This window comes from Xiphias gladius, chromosome 8 (assembly GCF_016859285.1).
Source record: "Xiphias gladius isolate SHS-SW01 ecotype Sanya breed wild chromosome 8, ASM1685928v1, whole genome shotgun sequence".
Taxonomy (NCBI): domain Eukaryota; kingdom Metazoa; phylum Chordata; class Actinopteri; order Istiophoriformes; family Xiphiidae; genus Xiphias; species Xiphias gladius.
Genome location: NC_053407.1, coordinates 786439 through 807995, shown reverse-complemented (window position 1 = coordinate 807995; position 21557 = coordinate 786439). Strand labels below are relative to the sequence as shown.

The 21557-nt window shown below is 43.3% G+C and overlaps 1 protein-coding gene and 1 long non-coding RNA gene across 5 annotated transcripts in view; one reads left to right on the top strand and one right to left on the bottom strand.

The window, feature by feature from the left end:
• The window catches only part of LOC120793489 (A-kinase anchor protein 13-like), a 102708-nt gene extending 95414 nt beyond the window's left edge, over positions 1 to 7294 (bottom strand). For all 4 annotated transcript variants that reach the window (XM_040133615.1, XM_040133616.1, XM_040133618.1 and 1 more), the window contains exon 1: positions 6972 to 7294. In XM_040133615.1, the coding sequence (XP_039989549.1) occupies positions 6972 to 7290 (319 nt within the window). In that variant the 5' untranslated portion in view covers positions 7291 to 7294. The remainder of the gene's footprint in view (positions 1 to 6971) is intronic.
• On the top strand, positions 7269 to 20221 carry LOC120793493. The gene is made up of 3 exons (XR_005707994.1): positions 7269 to 7454; positions 19649 to 19838; positions 19935 to 20221. It is a non-coding gene; the product is annotated as an uncharacterized LOC120793493 (long non-coding RNA).
• Positions 20222 to 21557: the final 1336 nt, after the last annotated feature.

The following is a 21557-nucleotide window of genomic DNA, read 5'->3' as shown; positions in this document are numbered from 1 at the left end:
CAGCAGAAGACTTTTAGGTCTTTAGTGTAAGACAGCAGAGTATTAATATTAAAAAAGAAAAAATGGCAACACCTCCAAGGCCATCTTCAAAAAAAAAACAAAAAAAAAAAACATACAGGTTATCCCATAGCACTAGTCACCAGGGCCACCCGGATTACCAGAGCAAATTAAATCACTGAGTAAGAAATAGTTTTCAGCAGGTTACGTCCCCTAAAACCGCAAGCACTATTTCAATAAGGGGGAATGCATCGATGAGCTACGCGAGCTGGATACCATACTCCAACATGGGGCCCGTTCAGTGAAAGCTGCACAACCTACACAAGCACCAGAAAGTCTTCTCTTTCCCTTCTGAACCTCGTTATTGTGAGAGCCTCCGTACATGTGCACTGGGTCCTCTTTCCTGACCCTGACCCTGCCGGCCCATCCCACAGACTTAACACTAGCATGACATCATGGAGCTAAAAATGAGGGGGACATGTTTTTCATGCAGGGGCAAAGTGGCCTAATAGACATCTGTTTTATAATGGTGGTCTATGTGGAAAATTCTTGTTGGGCTGCAGAATTTTTTTTTTTTTTCGTGCAGTACTTGCAGTTGGCCACTAGCGGTGATAATACATCCAGGGATGACGTATGATGTGTGTGCCGCCCTGCTGGAAGAACCTTAATGGGAGTTGCAGTTTTTTGTGAATCGTTGTATAACTTTGTTGAACAGAGAGCGCTGTACTCTACTCGTTCATCTTAAATTGTGGACACTACACCCCAGAAAGAAATTCAGCCCTTTCAGAAGGACTGAATGGGAGACTGGCCTCATCTAAAGCTAGCGATGCCAGCTGCTGCCGTTTCCGGAGTCAGTACATCTACAACCCAGCTCACTGCTGGCTGTGCAGAGCAAAAACAGATAATACACGCCCTGAAATGTCACCATCATCATTGAGAAGCCCGTTTCAGTTTAAGCAGTGGGTTCAGGGATGATCACGCCATCATATTCAGACACACACGCACTGGCAGATAATGTGCGGTGAAGTGAACAAAATCCCGCTGTGCATCGCAGCTTCAACCCCCCGAGTAAATCAACAAGAAGTTAAAAAGAAATGCACAGGGCTGAAGACATGGCAGTGGAGTGAGAGATGGAGCATGACTCAACGGTAAAACATCCAACACTGGTTAGCCCCCGCATACCACAGCTCACTGCTCACACAGCAGTGACAGAGAGAGAGACACACTGAGAGACAGACGGGAGAAATCAGGCTATGTGTACTTTTGCCTTTTAAAGAGCCTGAGAGATGTGAGATAACAGAGAGCTATAAATAAAGGAGTGCTTGACGGCCAACATGTTGTCAGTGTTTTATCCCTCCTCCAAGAAAAAGGAAAAACATCTTCTCCGTCTAAAAGCCTGGCGGTCCCTGTGTTGTTGTTCAGAGTATTCTGTACAGGAAATGTCTTCTGTTCTCACCACAGCTCCCCCCCTCCCTCCTTCAATATCTCTTTCTCCCTGTAAGCACACTGTAGGTCCGGCCGCTTCTCACATTCCCAGATTTCCACACTTGATCTGAAACAGTCTGAAAGTCCAGCCTCTGAGAAACCGTGTGTGTCAGCAGAGTTAAGAATGAACAATGTAGAAGCCCAGAAAACACTCGCTGGCCCATCTGCTGGATTTCGATGTGAAAGTGAAGAACTGAGAATGTCAAGGTTTCTGCTGCAACCACACACTCAAACGGGTGATGTCAATGGTTAGTTTTTCCTCTCAGGATGAAGACGTGTGCACCTACAGTTCGACTGTGCTCAGAGACTAAACCTACATGGCTCATTGATGACTGTGGGGAAACTGGTTTCAAGGTAGTCTAATGGGGCTATGGAGCCACGATTCGATAAGCAGATCCCTGTTTTGTTCCCTGAGTGTTGCGCTTTGCTACCCGCCCACCAACACACCAGTAACCTGCTACAGATGGTTTTACACCACTCCACCCATCGACTGTCAGAGCTTAGGGTTGGGCATCGTCCATCGCCGCTGGCTGACAGACACCACGATGTTGAGCCCAGCATCCTGATTTACTACATACATCTAAATACAAATTACAGTACCTTTGTAATATCATATGATGTCATAGTCTATCGCGAGGTTTCACTTTAGACATCGTCCAGCCCTATCAGAGCTTTTCCACCATGCCTTAGTATGGAGGTAAAAATATCAAAACAATACTTTTTCCGTGGGATGCCCTTAGTGGCCTGCCATGACTGGTTGAATGTAACTGATAGCGGAAACTCTGAATTCTATAATTATATTGACCAAAAAAACAGTATTTAATGTCGATTAGTCCCATCACGGCCAATACTTGATCCACTTAAAAAAAAAGAAATGGCAGAATCAGCACCGATATTGATGTTATGTTATAATAAAACTTTTTTTTCATGTAAGAAAGGGAGCCCCAATTGTTATAATATTAAACACAAGTCTAATCACAAGCAACAATACAAGAAGTCTATCTAAATAACATTTTGATTTAAATCAGAAACTACTGGATCAAGTCATATCTAAACAAGACCAAGAACCAGACTTCAGTGTCATTTTTTGGTACTTGAGAGTTCACTACAGACGCAGGGTTGATCTGATATTTAGCCTTATCAAAAGCTGACGGGGGTGAGGAGCAAAAAAAAAAAAAAAACCAAAAAAAAAAAACATCACAACAATGCACCGGCGAAAGGCAGGAAGACGACGACTACTGGCTAATGAACATGTAAGAAATGGAGGTTTCAAAATATTCAAGAAAACAAATGTTGCAAATGTTGTATGAGGAAGGAAATGCATTCAACATGTTTGTTACACCTCAAAGATACACACAGTGTGAACATTAAATCCACAGGGTACTTGACTGCAGGTCTCTGTCATGAGTTAGTGTCCAGAAGCCCTGGCACACCGGGACATCCCTGTCCATTTAGCATTTTTCTAATGTGGCTAAATATACATGGAGGTTCGATGACCGAATGATCAGAGGGAGGGAAGGTTGACTGAGAATGCCTAGCGAGCTAAAGATGAGTTAGACTGTCTGTGACTGTGTCTGTCTGTCTGTGTGTGTGAGTGTCTGGAGGACATGTCAGCTGGTGGGTTTGAAAAGAATCAATTTCATTCCTTCCAGAGTCTTTTTGAACAGGAAGAGCAGATATGAATGGAGCTGTGACCGTGCTGAGCAAGCAGCTAAACTGTACAGAGAGAGCGAGAGAAAGGAAACAGCTGGAGAGAGAATGAACAGTTCAGCAGCCTCTCTCTCATCAGGACTCTCACCGTCTAAACATTTTTGTTCTTGAGTTTCTCAGCTTGAGCACATTGACTTTGAAATAAAATAATGGACACTACGCTAGAGTGCCAAGTCGCAGCTTTAATTTGAGTGGGTTTACGTCAATATAGAGAGAACTGTTTGGGAGATATAGCCTTTTAACACATGGTGCTCACATTGCAAAAGTTCAAAAGTAATTGGACAGTTTGCTACTAAAAATTTCTTGAGCAGCTGTGTGTCTTTTTCAACGTTAGTCCATGCTCAAAGAGCTCACATGAAGCTCTGAGTCGACTGAGTTGAGAGTTGCCATTCATATTGAGGTGGAGTTGTCTGTCAACATGAGGAGGGAAGAGGTGACCATGCAAGTCAGGAAGATAATAATAATAATAATAATAATAATAATAATAATAATAATAATAGTAATAATGAGGCTAAAAAAAGCAAAAATTAAATCAAATTCAATATATCAAAGGTAGATACTTTACCAAAATCAATATGTGATGAACATATTTCCTTGTCAACGATCAAGAGAAGACTTCATAACCTCAGAGGATTCACCACAAGATGCAAACCCCTGGTAACAAGGGTTTGCATCAGTGCAAAGGCTGCAGTTCACAATAACACACAAAAAGAAACCAGTACAGTTCTGGAACAAAGTTCTGTGGACCAATGAAAGAAAGTCAACCTCTGTCAAAATGATGGAAAGAGGTGGAGAAAAAAGGAAGAGCTCATGACCCAAAGCCACCACCTCATCTGTCAAACGTGGTGGTGGTTCTGTTATGGCTCTGGCATGCATTGCTCCAATGGAACTGGCCCACTGGCACTGACTGATGATTTCACTGCTGACAGAAGCAGCAGGATGAATGCAGAGGTTTACAGGAGTGTTCTGTGAGCTCGGATTCAGCCAAATGCATAAAAACTCCTTGGATGACATGTCAGAAGGAACCACAGAGCTTTTCAAGGTGAGGAGATGGAATGTCCTCGACTGGCCGAGTCAATCTTCTGATCTAAATCCGACTGAGCAGCAGTCCGCTTGGTGAAGACCAGACTAAAGGCAGAGAGACCCCACAACAAGCAAGAGCTGAAGGTTTCTGCAGTGAAGCTCTGGGAGAGCATCTCCGGGGAAGATGCAAAGAGTCTGCTGGTGTCTGTGGGTCAGAAACTCCAGGCAGTCACTGATTGCAAAGGATTTTACACAAAATATTAAATGTGATGATTTTGTTTGAATTCATGTGTATGACGTCAGTCTAAATTGTGTTAAAAGGGCTACAGTGCATTCAGAAAGTATTCAGACCCCTTCACTTTGTTCACATTCTGTTATGTTGCATCCTTAGGCTAAAATCGTTTAAATTAAATATTCCCACATCAATCTACACTCAATACCTCATATTGACAAATAGAGAATTTTAGAATTTTTTACAAATTTATTAAAAGAAAAAACTGAAATATCACATTAACATAAGTATCCAGACCCTTTGCTACGACACTTGAAATTTAGCTCAGGTGCCTCCCATTTCTCTTGGTTCCTCTTTGAAATGTTTCTACACGTTGACTGGAGTCCACCTGTGGTGAATTCAATTGAGTGGACATGATTTGGAAAGGCACGCACCTGTCCATATAAAGGTCTCACAGCTAACAATGAATATCAGAGCAAAAACCAACCCATGAGGTCCAAGGAACTGGCTGCAGAGTTCAGAGACAGGATTATGGTGAGATCTGGGGAAGGCTACAGAACAAAAATTCTGCTGCATTGAAGGTTCCCAAGAGTTCAGTGGAAGAAGTTTGGCACAACCTGGACTCTTCCTAGAGTCCCCTGACCAAACTGAGCAATCGAGAGATGGGTCATGGTAAGAGAGGTGACCAAGAACCCAATGGTTACTCTGGCTGAGCTCTAGAGGTCCTGTGTGGAGATGGGAGAAACTTCCAGGACAACCATCACTGCAGCACTCCACTAATCTGGGCTTTATGTTAGTGGCCAGATTGAAGCCTCTCCTCAGTGAAAGACACATGAAAGCACCTAAAGGAGTCTCAAACTGTGAGAAACAAGACAAATCCCCAAATCCAGGTGTGCACAGCTTGTTGTTTCATACCCAAGGAGACTAAAGGCTGTAATTACTGCCAAAGGTGCTTTAACTAAGCACTAACAAAGCGTCTCAATACTTACATCAGTGGCATATTTCAGTTTTTCATTTTTTATAATTTTGTAAAAAAATTCTAAAATTGTTCTGCTTTATCACCCGATTTCTTCTGATCTTCAGCCGGCGACAGCCACCCTGACCTTATCCTGTAAGATACGTTGATAAACCTGGGAATTCATTTTCCCCTCGTTGCTGGCGAGCGGTCCAGGCCCAGGGGCACCAAAGCCCCAAATCATGATGATCCTTCCGCGGACTTCAGCGCTGATGTCTTCATGTTGACCTGCAGTGATGTTTTTACAGCAGACTAGTTCTGCGTGTTCGTCCCAAACACGCAGAACGTTTTCCCAGCACCATTGTGGAGTGTCAAGCTGCTCCTTGGTAAACTTCAGACGCGCCGTGATGTTTGTTTTTGGAGAGCAGCGGCTTTTTCCACGATGATGGACACCGTGCTCCCCGATTTGAACAGAGACGTTAACCAGCTCCAGTGATTCCTTTAAGCCTTCAGCTCTTACTATGAGTTTGGAATCATCTTAGCTGGGAGCCCATTTCTAGGGAGAGTAGCCACAGAACTGGATGGTCTCCATTTAAAAACACTTTGTCTGATTGTGGCTTGATGACATCTGACTCTTACAGATGACTCTGAACCTTTCCAGCTTTATAGAAATCAACAATTCTTGATCCTAAGTCCTCTGAGATCTTTTTTCGTGAGGCCTGGTTCAAATCAGCAGAAACTGCTTTTGACCAGCAAACTGTTTTTTAAAAGGTCAAAGTAGCTCTAACACAGACCTCCGGTCTGGTGGCATTGACTGGACTCCAGGTTTGATAACTCCTGACTCCAGTTATTCAGCATGTTTGGCCTTGGGCAGGGATGTCACGAGAACCGTTGCTTCGAGACCTTAGGTCCACCCAGCTCAAACTAAGTCAGTCCAAGAAACCAGTGCTGTGATAAGTCCTGCCGTCATGAACACGGTCGTGTTCAGATTGTGTTGATGCTGCTGGCTCATTCTGGGGACTGTACTTTGCGCGGCTGTCAAAGCGTACAGTTCCGTCTGCCCTCACTAGTCTGAACGGGGTGGACAAAATAACAGAAACACCCCTCACCTAGCCATTAAACCGTGGGGTCCCACCCTGCCCTCAATGTTAGCTCGCGTTGCTAAAATCACAGCTGGAGGCGACCAAAAACACACACCAACTTCCCGTTCAAACCCTGTCCTCTGTGTACTGTCTGAAGGAGACACAACGTCCGTAAAACTGCCTTAAATAGAGCCGGTACCCTCTTTGGGACACACGACGCGGACTGCATCGAACTGACGAGCAGTTGTACCGACACAACAGGGGGAAAAAATCGCGTCTCCTGGCCGGAGGTTCGTCGTTTGAAGCTGCAGCGTTGCAACACGCAGCCGCGCAAAGTTGCATAAACCACGAAACACGGTAGCAGGAAAAGAAAAGACAAGTTGCGAGTGAGTGTTTGTGCAGTTGGACCCAGTTGGTGAGCAGACACAGCGTTTACATCGGGCAGCGAGCGAGTCCGTCCCAGCTTCTGGCCGGGCTGTCCTCTTACCTCGAGGCGGCGGGACCGCTCCCGTCTCTTCTCTCTCTCTCTCTCTCCGACTCCGGCCGAATATCTCTACAGCATGTCGCTCCTTTCTCACGAGGACACGGTGATGAGCGAAACCATTTTGCGTCGCGTACGAGTCCTTAAAGCAGGCGGACGCCGCTGGGGAGGACACTGGATTCACGCCGAGCGTCAGCCCGCGATGTCGAGCCCGTCGTTTCCGGTAACACTCTTCAGAACAAATGTCTGCCCGGCGACGGGCTCGCTGGCGAGCCGTCCAGGACCGAAGCAAAACCACTTTGAACTCGCCTCCACGGAAGACCATTTGATGACAGCCCTTGGGGGGGCCGCGGGGCTTTGGGTTTTTACCTGAAGTCACACGTTTAGGACTTTATTTTGAAGGCGAAACAACCCGACTTCTGGTCTGATGCCGTCTCTCTTTCTGGCTGCGTTTCAAGCGAGACATCTTACCCCGAGCTCTTACATGAGGTGAGTTTAGTCTCGGAAGAGTTTCTGACTTGACCTCTTCCGTGTCTAAGGTACAGTGGTTTTGAGAGAAAGCCTGGCTCTGTAATAGGTTGCATCCAAAAAAAAAAGGGGCCTCTCAGTGGTGAGAAGCTCAAGACCTTCTAGGAGATTTCAACAGTAAGAGTGTTGACCCACATGGTGCCCAGGGGTCGCTGAAGTACGCTGGGTGTACTGAAGAGTTTCTGCTCATAAAATCTTGAATAAGATAACTTGTGCCAGCACACTATCACAATGCTCTGTTCTCTCCAGATGGATTTAGAGGTTACTACAGGAAGGGATGACCCCTGGTGGGCCAAGAGGAAAGGTACATCTGAGAGCAGAGAGGTGCGAGAACCGCTCACGGGAAAACCTCCGTGCACGAGTCCCCTAGGAGAGCTTGTGCTATTCACCAAATGCGGTCTTCTTCAAGGCACAAATGACTTTACTGAGCGGTCCTGGCCTGTATGAGGCACGCTGCTGACTTAAGACCTTTAAGACCGTATTCTGAACAAAGTTTAAGTGTGTATGCGCAGAGAAGCGTACTGCTGTAATAATGGTCTAATAGTTTGGAACATCGGATCAATCATACATCAAAAAAACATAAGGACACTCAATGATATAGATTAAAAAAATGAAATAATGGCAACATTAATAAGAAAATAAAATCTTCAACCAGAAACTGAGCTAAATACTAAGAGCTATACTCAAATACACAGTGACAGAGCCTGGCAATACGCTGTACATGCTAAGTGCAAGTCTAGTGAACGATGGTTATTGATGTGTTGCACTGGGAAGGCAAGGTGCTTTGTTGGAAACTGCATGGGTAGGAACTGAGATTTAATCTATAAATACGGTAGACAGGTATATTAATATACAGGAAAAATGAGTGCAGCTATGTAACGGAATATGGAAATGAGAGGAAAGGAGATATCCTTCAATCAGGAATGAACGGAAGCAAGGGATAAGGCAAAACAAAAGATTGGACAGAGATTTGATGCAAGATGGAGATGACAAAAAGAAAAAGGAAAAGACAAGGTTCAATGAAGATGTAAGGGACCCCCACCTAAGATCGACATAGGCTATTTTGAATTTTAAAGTAAGTTGACAGTGAATTAGAATTCCAATCCTTAAAATTTGACCTAATTATCTAATATAAGTCTAAAAAAAACATTTCACATGAGGATGGGGCAGCAAATATTGACATTTTTCACTGCAAGTAATGTGTCTTTGTAAGGAAGCATATCACATCCATCATGATCCTGTTATCCCAAAGAGGTTTCGGGGATAGCAGGACCTATCTCTTTAACAAATTGCATACGTAAGTGCTTGTCCTTTCAGTTTTCCTGAAAGTCAACACGCTTTCACTCTATTTGTTGGAAAACGCAGTCTCCGCTCTGTTTCAAACCAGGATACTTTCCCATCTGAGGCAAATGTAATAACTGCTACAAAATGGAAACCTGCCATTTTAAAGCTACAGGCATGTGATATTTACGCCCCTGTGTTGTCTTTTTTAATGCAGCATCAGTCCACAAAGAATCCCAAAATCATGGAAGTCTGACCATGGTCACACACAGGTCACCGCAAAATAACAGAGCGTTGTTGGCCACTACTGTAATCACAGTGGTTGCTGGACCAATGAGATTTGCTGCAAATCCATGACAACAATTCAGACTATTTTCTTTTAAAATTAGCCCAATCCTCCCGCTGTTGGAAGGGTGTAGCTTCAACTTACTGTGAAGAGTTACACCTTTGAAAGGTCCAAGGTTCGAAACCAGGTGGAAAGAGCTTTGTCCAGTCAGTTTTCTAAAAATAAATAAAGTTAGACTGTGCTGACAGACAGCTGGTGTGACCCATAACCTTAATAGCTCCAGTTCATATGTCGGGTTACAAAAGGCATTGTAGGAAGACTTGGATAAAGACAACTCACACTCATTGTCCGCATGCATGTCAGCGTGGGTTGGCAGATGGGGGTGGTGGCTACTGTTAAAAAAAAAATTGGAGATGTAAACTTTGCTTCACTTCTCAGCCTCCTCAAGAAAGGCCATGCCAGGGGGCCTGGAAGGAGACCTTCGAATCAGGAGCAGCATTATGGATTCTGCGCTAGTTGTGAACAGAAGACCCGATCTTACTCTTTCAATGATGCCACAGAGGTTGTGAGAGTTAGGCTATCCAATGTAAATATGGTTTTTGCACTTGGAAAAAGCTTATGACCAAATTCCCTCAGGGGAATCTTGTGAGTGACCGTGTCCCCCAGTGATTGTTGTGATATATATCTGCTGCCTGCATCAGACCGTGAACTCCATCACAGACTGTGACAGTTCGCACCTGGGAAGCAGCTCTGATGCAAGTAAACATCTTTGGGTCTAAGGTACTCTACGGTTGTTTGTGTCCTTCACCGTGGGAGCAAATTGCTGCCCCAAATGAAGGAGATTTAGCTTTTGGTGAGATCTTGTTTACAAGTGAGGCGATGTCCCCCAGAAGGACCTGGAGTACCTTACATGGGAGAGGGACAACTGGATAACAGTACCTGGCTCACTCTATGTCATTCATGAAACTGTTGTACTGGACTATTGCAACAAAGAGGTTGCCCTTTTTGAAGGTGAAGCTATCAATTTTCCATTCGACTTGCTTTCTAGTCCTCACCTATAGTCATAAGCTTTGGATAGAGATGAAAAGAAACACAGTGCAGAGCATTTCCGCCGAAGAGTGGCTGGCCAGCTACTGACCCAGTCTGGCTCAGCCTCCCAGATTGGGTCAGTAGATGTAAAATATGACAGGAGGTCTGGGTAGAACCATTCTTCCTTTATGATGAAAGGAGCAAGTCAAGGTGGTAGACAGATCAGATTATTTTGCCTCTTGGAGTCCTCCATGAGCAAGTATTACAGGAACAACTGAGAACTGGGGGGAGACCCCCTAGCACAGGGGTGGGCAAACTACGGCCCACGGGCCACATCCACCCCGTTGATCTTTTTTTCTGGCTCGCCAAAGATTGGTACAGAATTGCCCAAATCAGATCATATCATAACTATGACTGCATTCATTTGACCTTGTCCTGTAATGCCTGGGGTTCCACCAGGTGGCACATTAGGCGCAGTGATACATTGACTTGATTTTGCGGAGCCCGGGCTACTCTCTGTTATTACTCTGCTACTGCTCTGAACCCATCTGCAACAATGAGTGGGCCAAAGAAAAGAAAAGTTGACAGTGAGTGCCGAGTGATTAACAAGGAATGGACAACTAAATACTTTTTCACTGAAGTCTGGTCAAAGGGTGTATGTCTTATTTGCCAAGAAACCGTTGCGGTTTTAAAGGACTACATCAGCCGTCACTTTTCCACCAGGCATGCTAATTATGCTAAAAACCAGTCAACGCAAGAATGGACGGCTACCGCTCAGAGGTTGGCAGCTAGTTTGCAGGCTCAGCAAAACACCTTTATCCGACAAACTGCTATCAAAGAATCAAGCATGAAGGCAAGTTATTTGCTGGCATTCAAATGATCAAAGACTAGCAAACCTTTCTCCGAAGGTGAATTTCTCAAAGAGTGCATGATAGAGACAGCAGGTATCTTGTGTCCTGAGAGCAAGAACAAATTTTAAAAAATTAGCTTATCACGCAGGACAGTGACTCGATGTGTTGAGCTAATTGACGAAGACTTAGCTAGCAAGCTAAACAAAAAAGCGGAGTCATTTACATTATATTCCTTGGCACTGGACGAAAGTAAAGACATAAAGGACACCGCTCTGCTTTTAATTTTTATCAGAGGGATTAATGACAATTTTGACATTACGGAGGAGTTTTTAGCCATGGAATCCCTAAAGGGGAAAATGCTGGGAGATGACTTGTATGACAGCATGTCGGGGTAATCAAGAGGCACAAGCTACCTTGGAGTACGCTTGCCAACATTACCAAAGATGGATTGCCAAATCTGACAGGAAAAAACGTCGGGTTGCTCATAAGAATCCAGGAGAGGGTGAAAGAGGACAACCCTGAGCAGGATGTAATTTTCTTACACTGCATAATCCACCAGGAAGCACTGTGTAAATCCGTATTGCAGCTTGACCATGTAGTGAAGCCAGTTGTAAAACTTGTTAACTTTATTTGAGCGAGGGGTCTTCAGCATCGTCAGTTTATTAAGTTTCTTGAAGAAACTGACGCTGATCACCAGGACTTGCTTTACCATTCCAGTATCCGCTGGTTAAGTTTGGGGAAAATATGTCAACGAGTGTGGGAGCTCAAACAGGAGATTACCTCATTTTTGGAGCTACTTGAGAAAGCTGATGATTTTCCTGAGCTGAGCGACACAGATTGGCTTTGTGATTTAGCTTTTGCTGTGGACAGACTGACACACATGAATGAGCTGAACGTGAAGCTACAAGGGAAAGACCAGTTGGTGCATGAAATGTACACAAACGTCAGGGCCTTCAAAACCAAGCTAGCTTTATTCGCAAAGCAAATGTCAAACAAGTTGTTCACTCAAAACCCTGAAACGGCGCCACAGGAGTTGCAGTTGGAACTGATTAATCTCCAATGTGACACCGTCTTAAAGGAGAACTCTCTTAAACTGGATGAGTTTTTTGCTTCATTAAGCGCAGCCAAATTTCCAAACATCCAGAAGATGGCACAGAGGATGCTGGTGTTTGGCTCTACGTATGTGTGTGAACAGACTTTTAGTGTGATGAACACCAACAAAGCACCCTACAGATCCCAGTTGAGTGATGAACACCTCAGATCTGTTCTGAGAATTGCCACAACAAAACTAACACCAGACTTCGATGCACTGGCAAAAAAGGGTGATCAACAACACTGTTCCCACTAAAAGTGAATTTAAGTATTAACACTGTAATGCCTCTTTTATGTTTGTTTGATATGTATGCATCTGGTGCTGGCCCAGCCTGTCTGTCAAATTTTAAAAGTCAATGTAGCCCCTGAGCCAAAAAGTTTGCCCACCCCTGCCCTAGCAGAACCATTAAATTCTCTAGGGATTCTGCACTATGTCCCATCTGACCTGGGAACACCTTGAGATCCCCCAGAAGGAGCTGGAGAACACTGCCTGGGAGGAGGACAACTGAACTACCCGGCTAAGCCTTCTCATTCAGGCGTTTGGAGGACCAGTTGTGATCAGCTTTCATCCCAAGTGGTGTATACTCTGAACATATTGCAACCTTTGCAAGTTCAGTCAGTGGTCTGGTACTATGAAAAAAACAGCCGAAAATCTGTAAATGTAAAAACTCAAATGTAAACACAAAGTGTATTTACATTTACCAATGCAACAAACAATGTGTTGTTGTCCTCCAACATAAAGAGTGCAAAGCAGTAAATGTCGGAACATTACCACTGGTCTGCGGACATGTCTGCCACTTGTAGTACAGAAGTCCTTGCTATCATAGTGGATCGTATCTCTGCCCGTCGCGTGGGCGATGGGGGTTTGATTTCCTGATTAGGAGTGTTGCCTTGTTTTGTGCTTAACAGCTGGATTTTCACCACAGAACAAAGCAAAAGTATTCCAGTAGCATCCAGCATGCTTCTGCTATCCAACAGAGGCCTTGAGGATATTGCCGCTTTACACCGTAACTGCAGAAAGAAATGCATATAAAAAGACATAAAGATGAATATGGTAAAAAGAAAAAAAAAGTAAATGCTGAAATGCATGCAGTTCAAGTGTAAAAAATAAACAAAACCAGAATACTTGCATTTCCTGAAGCAAATGCATGTGATTGCTGCATCTGCTGCTGTTGCTTCTGGTAATTGATGGGTACATTTATCAAATTTCTGTAAATTGTCAAAACATACATTCCATGTTCACAATAAGTACAAGGGACATGAATTTTTTTATGAAAGTATTTTAATGATATTATATGATGATATTAAAGGCAAAGATAATGTTTATCTTAGATAAATGTTGAGGGTCAAAATTCTAAAGGCAGGATAAAACATTCCGAAAATGATATTAAATAAACAGAAATAGTAATATTTACAGCAAAATAATAGAAACTTGAAGGTGTATTTAAATCAAACAGTTTATAAAAAGGATATTATCGTAGTTAAAGTACGGAGCATAATTATATGGACCAGTTCCATCCTCCTGCCTCCACATCACCGTCTGTACATCCATTGCTTTATGCACTTCGGTAGAACATGACCACTGTTGATCCTACGAACAATAACAAGGACACTGCTGCTGGGACGCAAACTGCTGCAGATCAGTCGTCACTTTTGAAGTGACACTGCCTCTTCGATGCAGCATCAAGCTCCTCCTTGACAGAATTGTTAAGGAAACAATTTTTATTCTCCTAATTCAAGTTCAGAAATACATTAAACATGACTGTTTGTGCTCTCTTTGAATTTACACCTACAGGAATGTCAAATCCAATACTTCTCACTATTCTTTAAGGCTTCTGCTCTTTCTACCCTTGACGATACTGTATTAGCCTGAATTAACCTGCTGCAGCACCTCTTTTCACCAGAATGGTCTACTTACAATCATGCCAAGTCAAGTCAGGGCAATTTTATTTTCTAGAACGTACTCTTTATAATATTGTTTACAGAGACCCAACAATTCCTACCACGAGCAAGGACTTGGCGACAGCAGCAAGGAGGAACTTCCTTTTAAGAGGTAGAAACCATGAACAGAACCCCGCTCATGGTGGGCAGCCATCTGAGAAAGAGAGAGAGAGAGAGAGACAGGGGAAAGGGCAAGAAGGAGGAAAGAACACAGCACAATACAGCTTCCACATAAAGATGTATAATAACAATGAGACTAATAATAAAACTAATAATTATAATAATTAGACAAAATATAATAATTATAATCTAATATATATAATTGAAGCAGTGGGTGTTGAGCACGATCATGGGAGCAGTAGGTGGTTTGCAGTCACAGATCCAGACTCTGTAGCACCAGGGGCAGAAATACCTGCAGAAAGCGACAGGAAGAGAGAGGAGAGAGACGAGGAAGCACAAAACTACAGGAGAGAGAAGTCAAGTTAGTAATGAGCATGGATACCATATGAATGCGTACAGATGGAGAGGAAGAGGAGGAGAGAGGAGCTTGGTGCATCATGGGAAGTCCCCCGGCAGTCTAGGCCTGTAGCAGCATAACTAGGGGATGGTTCTAGACCAGCCTGATCCAGACCTAAGTATAAGCATTATCAAAAAGGAAGGTTTTAAGCCTACTCTTAAATGTGGAGAGAGTGTCTGCCTCTGCCCCCCGTTCTACTTTTGGAGACTCTAGGAACCGAAAGAAAGCCTGCATTCTGGGAGCGCAGTGTTCTAGTGGGGTAATAGGGTACTGTGAGCTTTTTAAGATATGATGGTTCCTGACCATTAAGGGCTTTGTAGGTGAAGAGGAGGATTTTAAATTCTATTCTGGATTTTAAAGGGAGCCAATGCAGAGAAGCCTGCATTGGCCAGGAGAAGTGTGATCTCTTCTCCTAGTTCCTGTCAGTACTCGTGCTGCGGCATTGTGGATCAGCTGGGGAGTATTTAAAGATTTGTTGGGATAGTCTGATAATAAGGAATTACAATAATCCAGCCTAGAAGTAAGAAAAGCATGGACTAGTTTTTCTTCATCTTGGATGTGCCCGATTTTTGCCATGTTACATTAGGTTTAAAAAAGTCAGTCCTTGAAGTTTGTTTTATGTGGGGGTTAAAGGACGTATCCTGATCAAAGAGAACACCAGCACCTAACAGTGGTGCTGGAGGCCAGGGCGAAGCTCATGTCTCCTTAAGTTCCCCCTCACGAAAACCCCAGTCTGTTCTGACTGGTCAGTTCCAACAGCCCTGAGCAGTAACTACCTACCAACTCCAAGCCTTTTTTCCAGTCCTCTGCATCTGCTCCAAGGCCACCATAGCTGCATTTCTAATATCTGAATTCCAAATATCACCACAATAACAGGATGAGGTCAAAACCTGTCCGCAGCTTATATACTGACCAATCAGATACCTGGAAAACCTGAGTCATACTTTCCTACAGGATCCTGACAGGGACCGAAGGGTTTAGGACGGAAGTGACAAATAATAAAGAGCAATAGATATTTTTGTAGCTCAGTCAAATCAGTTTCCAGGTCTTCCCTGTGTCACTCGGGCTTTAAGCAGAGCTTCTAACAAACAGAGGCAGAGTTTGTCACTAAATATCGACAGTGTCGGTGCCTTTACACTCTTATTCCATCGCCGCAGCTCAGAACAACAAGAGAAGGCTTTTTGATGATGACTGGAAATACAAACTAAACCCTCTGTTGTCTTCTATGGAAAAAAAGAAATCCAGATACCAAATTCAAGGTTCAATATGATTATAGACCTAGCATGCCAGTCAGACAGAGCTCATCAGGCAGGAAGTACTTTCCTCCTCCTCTCTCAGCTCCTCTCCGCTTTGGCAGCAGAAACAGTCTGACGTTACTATTAACCTTTTCATCTACAACGCATATTTATCATAGTTGGTTCCTCATCTTAGCATAAAGCAAAACATTTTCGCTCTACACTAAAGACCTTATGATAATTCCTGCACTTATCGACCTGTCATCCTCAGCCTGACTTTGACATTTGGAAATGATTTCTCCTGTTTCTACAGCTTCTGGTTCTATTCTGGTTGCGTTATCGTATTGTTTGCATTTCACCCGGTGGAACATGGCTGTCTGCCATCACTATAACCCAGCGTTTCAGCTCCTACCTCTTCAAGGACTTCACTCGTGGTTCTGACGATGTTTTTCCTCATTAACAACTCCACCTCTCTCATAGAAACATAGTAGCTGGACGTAGCTAAACCCAGATGAGCCGACCGATAACCAACTTCGTGATACAGGTTCTCCAGTCATGTTAGGCTCAGTGAAGCCAGATAACCCCAGGAGAGCGTTCTGCTGTGTTGTATCACAGTGAAGCTAGATGGCTGTCCCACTGTAAAGTGTTGACAACAAAGATGGAAAAAAAAAAAATCCATCTGTTTATAAGATCTGATGTGGATTTCATCCACACTATTGAGGAACAGAGGCTGTGATCTTTTTTTTTTTTTTTTTTTGGTGGGCTGCGAACCACCTGCCCTTGGTTTTGGCTGCCATCAAGCCCCCGGACTGCTTTTGTAACCTCTCGTTGCTGTAGTGGCTGCTTCACCAACAGTGAAAGGTCAGGAGAGCCGACTGGCTCTCTAGGAGACCATTACATCCACACCACTCATCTCTAAAGTAAAGATTTTGGTTTTGATAAAGTCAGCTTAGGACACGAGCAAGAAACTAAATGTTCTCCAATTCCTCAATTTTTGTATTTAACTTTTTTTCCTATTTGTTTCTCATTTTTCCGCTTCATTTTTCCCATCATCCCTATCTTCCTCCTTCAAAGCAGACAATTGTTTCCTACCCTCAGTCCATCACCTTAACCAACAGTTCCTGCTCTCCACAAGTTCACCTTCATCAAGCCTTTCCTCTGGCACAAGTAAATGGGTAAAGTCCATTCTGATATGTCAGCCAGTATATGAATTCAGCGCTGCTGTTGTGAAAGATGTTTACAGGTAACATGACAAATGAAGCAGAAAAAGAAAGTATAACTCTATATTGGTCCTTGCTGACACTGCATTACTCATTAAACTTTTAGTCACTGTATGTGTGTGTTTGTTTGGATGCCCGGTCTTTGCTTTCCAAGTTGTTACTGAAAAATTCAAATGAAATTACTGTAGAATTTGTGTTCATCAGTGGCGGCAGTAGTCCAGAGAGGTCAAATCTAATTTAATGTCAAATGTCTTATCAGAGTTTGACAAAATGTATACTGTCAATACCACCAATTGTAAACAGGAGGTGAAAAAATCCAAGGCAGTTTGAGTCCTGAGTGTAAACAAGAAGCCTTTCCTTTAGTTTCATTTAAATACAGTTTTTTTTTAATGTACAGATCGTAATTTGTAACAGCACATTTAGTTTTAGATTTAAACACTGTCTGGGTGATTAGAAGAGTTTTATTTATCTACTGTATGTACAGTCAATGTTCAAATGTATTAAATGTATTGATTCTTCGTCTTGAATTTGTCATGAGCTCGGCCTCATTCAAAATACTCAAAAGTCATGACTTTGATCTCATGTCCATTGTCTTCATTTTAATTTGTCTCTGCAGTGTAAAGCAAAAATAATACCACAGAAGCACCACAGCCACGTTAATGCAGAATTTGGCACAAATGATGGGATTTCACCTCATGATTTGGTCACATCAGTTTGAAACCAGCCACGTTTCACCGAATCAGGAGGGCTGGAAAAGACAAGTTTCCAGTGAAAGTTGAAGTCAGACCACTGGATTCAGTTCAGAGCGCTGAGCGGTACATCATGGAACCATGAGAGACCCAGTGGCGCAGATTGAAAAGTTGTCAGTATGTGAAGTATCCGAAGATGCAACAAATTCATTCGGTCCCATTTGCAACCACGCTGTTGGTGTGCATTGGTGGTATAGTGGCTCACATAGCTGCCTTCCAACCAGTTGACCCGCGTTCGAGTCCCAGCCAGTGCATTGCTAAAGGCCATTGTTAGCATGTGTAAGCTATTGGCTAAGGGCTTCATGTGGTGACTCTGCTATTTGTGGATTTTGCAGTTAATGTCTTTGAAATGAAAAAAATGGGCATTTTGTGGTATTTTTTAAAGTGGAAACAGAAAACATTAGGAGAAAATTGTGTGTTTATTCATTCATTTAGTCTATAATGGAGACGTGAAGCAGATAGAAATTCTTTAGTATGTGTTGAGAAAAGCGAACTGCGTTGGTATCGTGTCATTTTATGTTTTTACAAGATGAAAGAAACGCAGCGGGGACCGTGATAGTTCATATTGCTGATTGCTGACTGGCAAATCAGTAACATTATTCTAGCTAGTTGTAGCTTTAACAACATGGCTATCACTAGCATCCCTAGTACCCTAGTAGCCTACCACTTTCCCTCTTCGCCTTCTTTGTCTGCTCTGACAACAGGGTTCGTTTTCTTCTGCCAGATAGAGTTTCCATAGTTAATCCAGTTGTTCCACCATCCACTATTCCCCCTACCTGGGGAAAGCTACCAGACTATCCTCTTCCTATTTTGACTGCGCAGTGGCGGACGACAGATGTGTTTTAGGCCTCTTCCATTAGCCCAGGTCGGTCACGCCAAATCGTGATGTCACGCATTTCCACTCCAGCTTCACAGCAGGGGGTGGCTGTGCCGAGCCACTGTGCTGGGGTTCTGCTCGCTGGCATGGCTGAACAGGGCTTTGCAACAGAGCCATGTCATCATGGCCAGTGGACTGGCTGAAGAGAGGGACATTTAAAAACATCACAGCATCGGCCTCATCAGTTCTCTTTCTGGATCTTTAGTTGTTGTTTGGAAGGTCTGTAAAAAAAATGGATTCTGACCAGCTGGTCAAATGACAAGGTGCAGGTGCCCATTGTGGAGTGGTGCGAGGAGAAAATCCAGTGCGTACTGGAAAGCTCCATCAGGAATGAAAAGGTTTACTACTACTACCGTTAGGATTTCTCACACAGCCAGAGAGTGTGGAGAAAAGACTGAAAAAATAAAGCAGGATGACAGGAAACATGAGGATCAGAACAGCAGAAGAGGGGCTAATTGGAAAAAAACCTTTCCGGTGGTACGATGCTACGGATGCAGTTTTGGGATTTTGACCAGCAAGAACCTGTGGCAGCAACATGATACAGTAAACCACCGTTATATTACTGACATCAGATGTGGAAACTGGTGTTTTGTTTTGATTTGTTTTTTAAAAAAAAATTGAAATATTAAACTGTTCTCATATATTCTTTATTTCTTGGTTGCAAAGACCAGCACAGCAATGCGGCCTGGTCAGCTGAGGAGTGGCTGAACATGGGGCAGTCTTTTGTTTACCCGTGTTTCTCTGGGTGGCGGTGGTTCGGCACTGATTTTAAAGTATTTCAAATGTTGTGAAACATGCACAAAATGTGAAAGATGTGTTGCTACAACACTTTTATTTCAGTTAAACATCTGCTTTTCAAAACATAACAGCAAAGTACATTCATTTGTGATGCACATAGGTGGAATGAAAAGTAGACTACATGGATAATTGTATGCTGCATCGTGTACAGTATAATGTTATTATGCAATGTGGCATTGTTCCACTGTCTATGCTGTTCCTAACAGAAAAATGTCTAGATTAGCGTGTTTGGCTTTTAAACATCTTGCTTTATAAATATTTTCTGGTTTTCACATGCAGAGTCCCTCGGTACATTAGATGGTCCAGAAAACAGCAGCGGCAGCACCACAACACCCTGTGCGACACCTGACGCCAAGGAACAAACACTAAGCACCACGGTTGAGACCATGGACGAAGGCGCTAATGTGCAAGATGATGAGGGTCCTTTAAAGACCCCCTCCCCTCCACCGCATTCCACAAAGCTAGGAAGGTAGTTGTCGTGATATGAACATTACATTTGTGTGTTTGGGCTTTTACAGTTTATAGGAAAAACATTTTCTGACTTCTGCTCTGTATTGTTTTCTAGAAAAGCGAAGGAGAGAGCACCTGTCAGGCCACCCTGCAGGGAAGCCTAAAGCTGCACTTGGCAGAGGCACAAAGACAGCGACTGGAGGAGACACAGGAGGACGGAGGAGGACCACGAGAGGGACGCTGCCACAGAGGCCTTCCATGCGCAGTTTCTGAACCTTTGGCACCTTAATTACACGTGTAACAGACATGACCTCCCTGTCAACTGATTTCTTTCCCTTCTCCACATTCGCACCCTATGCGCCTTTTTTGCATACTGTTAAACTTTTGGAAATCTTTGCCTGTTTTTTTTGTGCTTCGATTTATTGCCCTCACTCTTGTAACAATCATACGCATACATACTTACACTCCCACGTTGCCTCTCTGGTGTCTATGCACCCACCCAGCAGGGGGGGCCCATGGGACACTCATAAGGGATGTATGGGTCCTCCTCCCCTCCGGTTCAGCTCAAGCTGAGTTTATTTACAGTTTGAGATGCTGTCAGATTCCACCATTTCTCCGGAATTTCTTTATTTAACTATGGTTTCGACAAAAAAAATTAAAGATCACACTTTTTCCTCCCCACTCAACTTCTTTTACAGGTTGATTTTAAAACTACATCACCACATTTCTGGGAGCTTATGTCTCAGTCTGGATGACTCAAATCTTAATGTGTGCATACATTAAGCATATCCAAATATTTGTATCTATTACGGTTAATCTGTGCTCACATTACAACAGAGAAGGTCATAGGTCCGATACCATAATCTCCCTGAAATGTCTCTATTTACCTGTGGTGATGTAAAACTCAAAGGGGAATGAGTAGCATCAGACTGGCACAGTGCATAGACGGGGTACATGCTATGTTTATCACATATCTACCGTGTAAACACTTTGTCTGAACAGACTCTTCATTCTTTTGTCTATATTATTAGGCTTGAATGAGGCACACAGCTGATATTTTTCAAGCTTCTCTTGTGTCATGTGGTTGGCATCCAACCAAAACACAATGTGGTGGTTCCATTAGTCCTCATGGGGCTTGGAAGACGCCATTGTGAATTCCGCACATGTAAAACACTACAGGTCTTGATAAACCTTACCTTTATCTTTATCGGTCGGAGCCTACAGTCATTGCGCTTCATCGGGCAGCACCATCTCCCCTCGAGCCCTCCAGGGGCATTTTCCACAGCAGTCCGTGCTTTGCTGCGTCCAAATGTAAGAGTCTGAAAAAGAGCTCGATAAGTCGCGGCTGCATCTCTGAAGAGAACATATGTGTGGCAAACATAAGCAGGGATGGTGTAAAAGCATTGTTATGCACTTATCAGCAGTTTGTGTATTATGAGACCCATGATGTACAAATGTCAGAGATCCATTTTTGTCTCTTGACTTCTGAACTTGTTGACCATGTAATGGGGCTTTTATCATAATTTACCCATCGAACACAGGGACATTTTCTCTAGCGTTTAAGTTCCTTTGTATTCCATGAAACGGAATTACATAAGCAAAGACAAAAAAAATTGGAGGCCATTAGTTATGACTTCCATAACTCATAATTATGAACAGCTACCTCATTATTACAAGAAAAGTTGTCACTGCTACGAGCTCAGAATCAGCTCAGAATTAGGAGCAAAATATCTTGTAA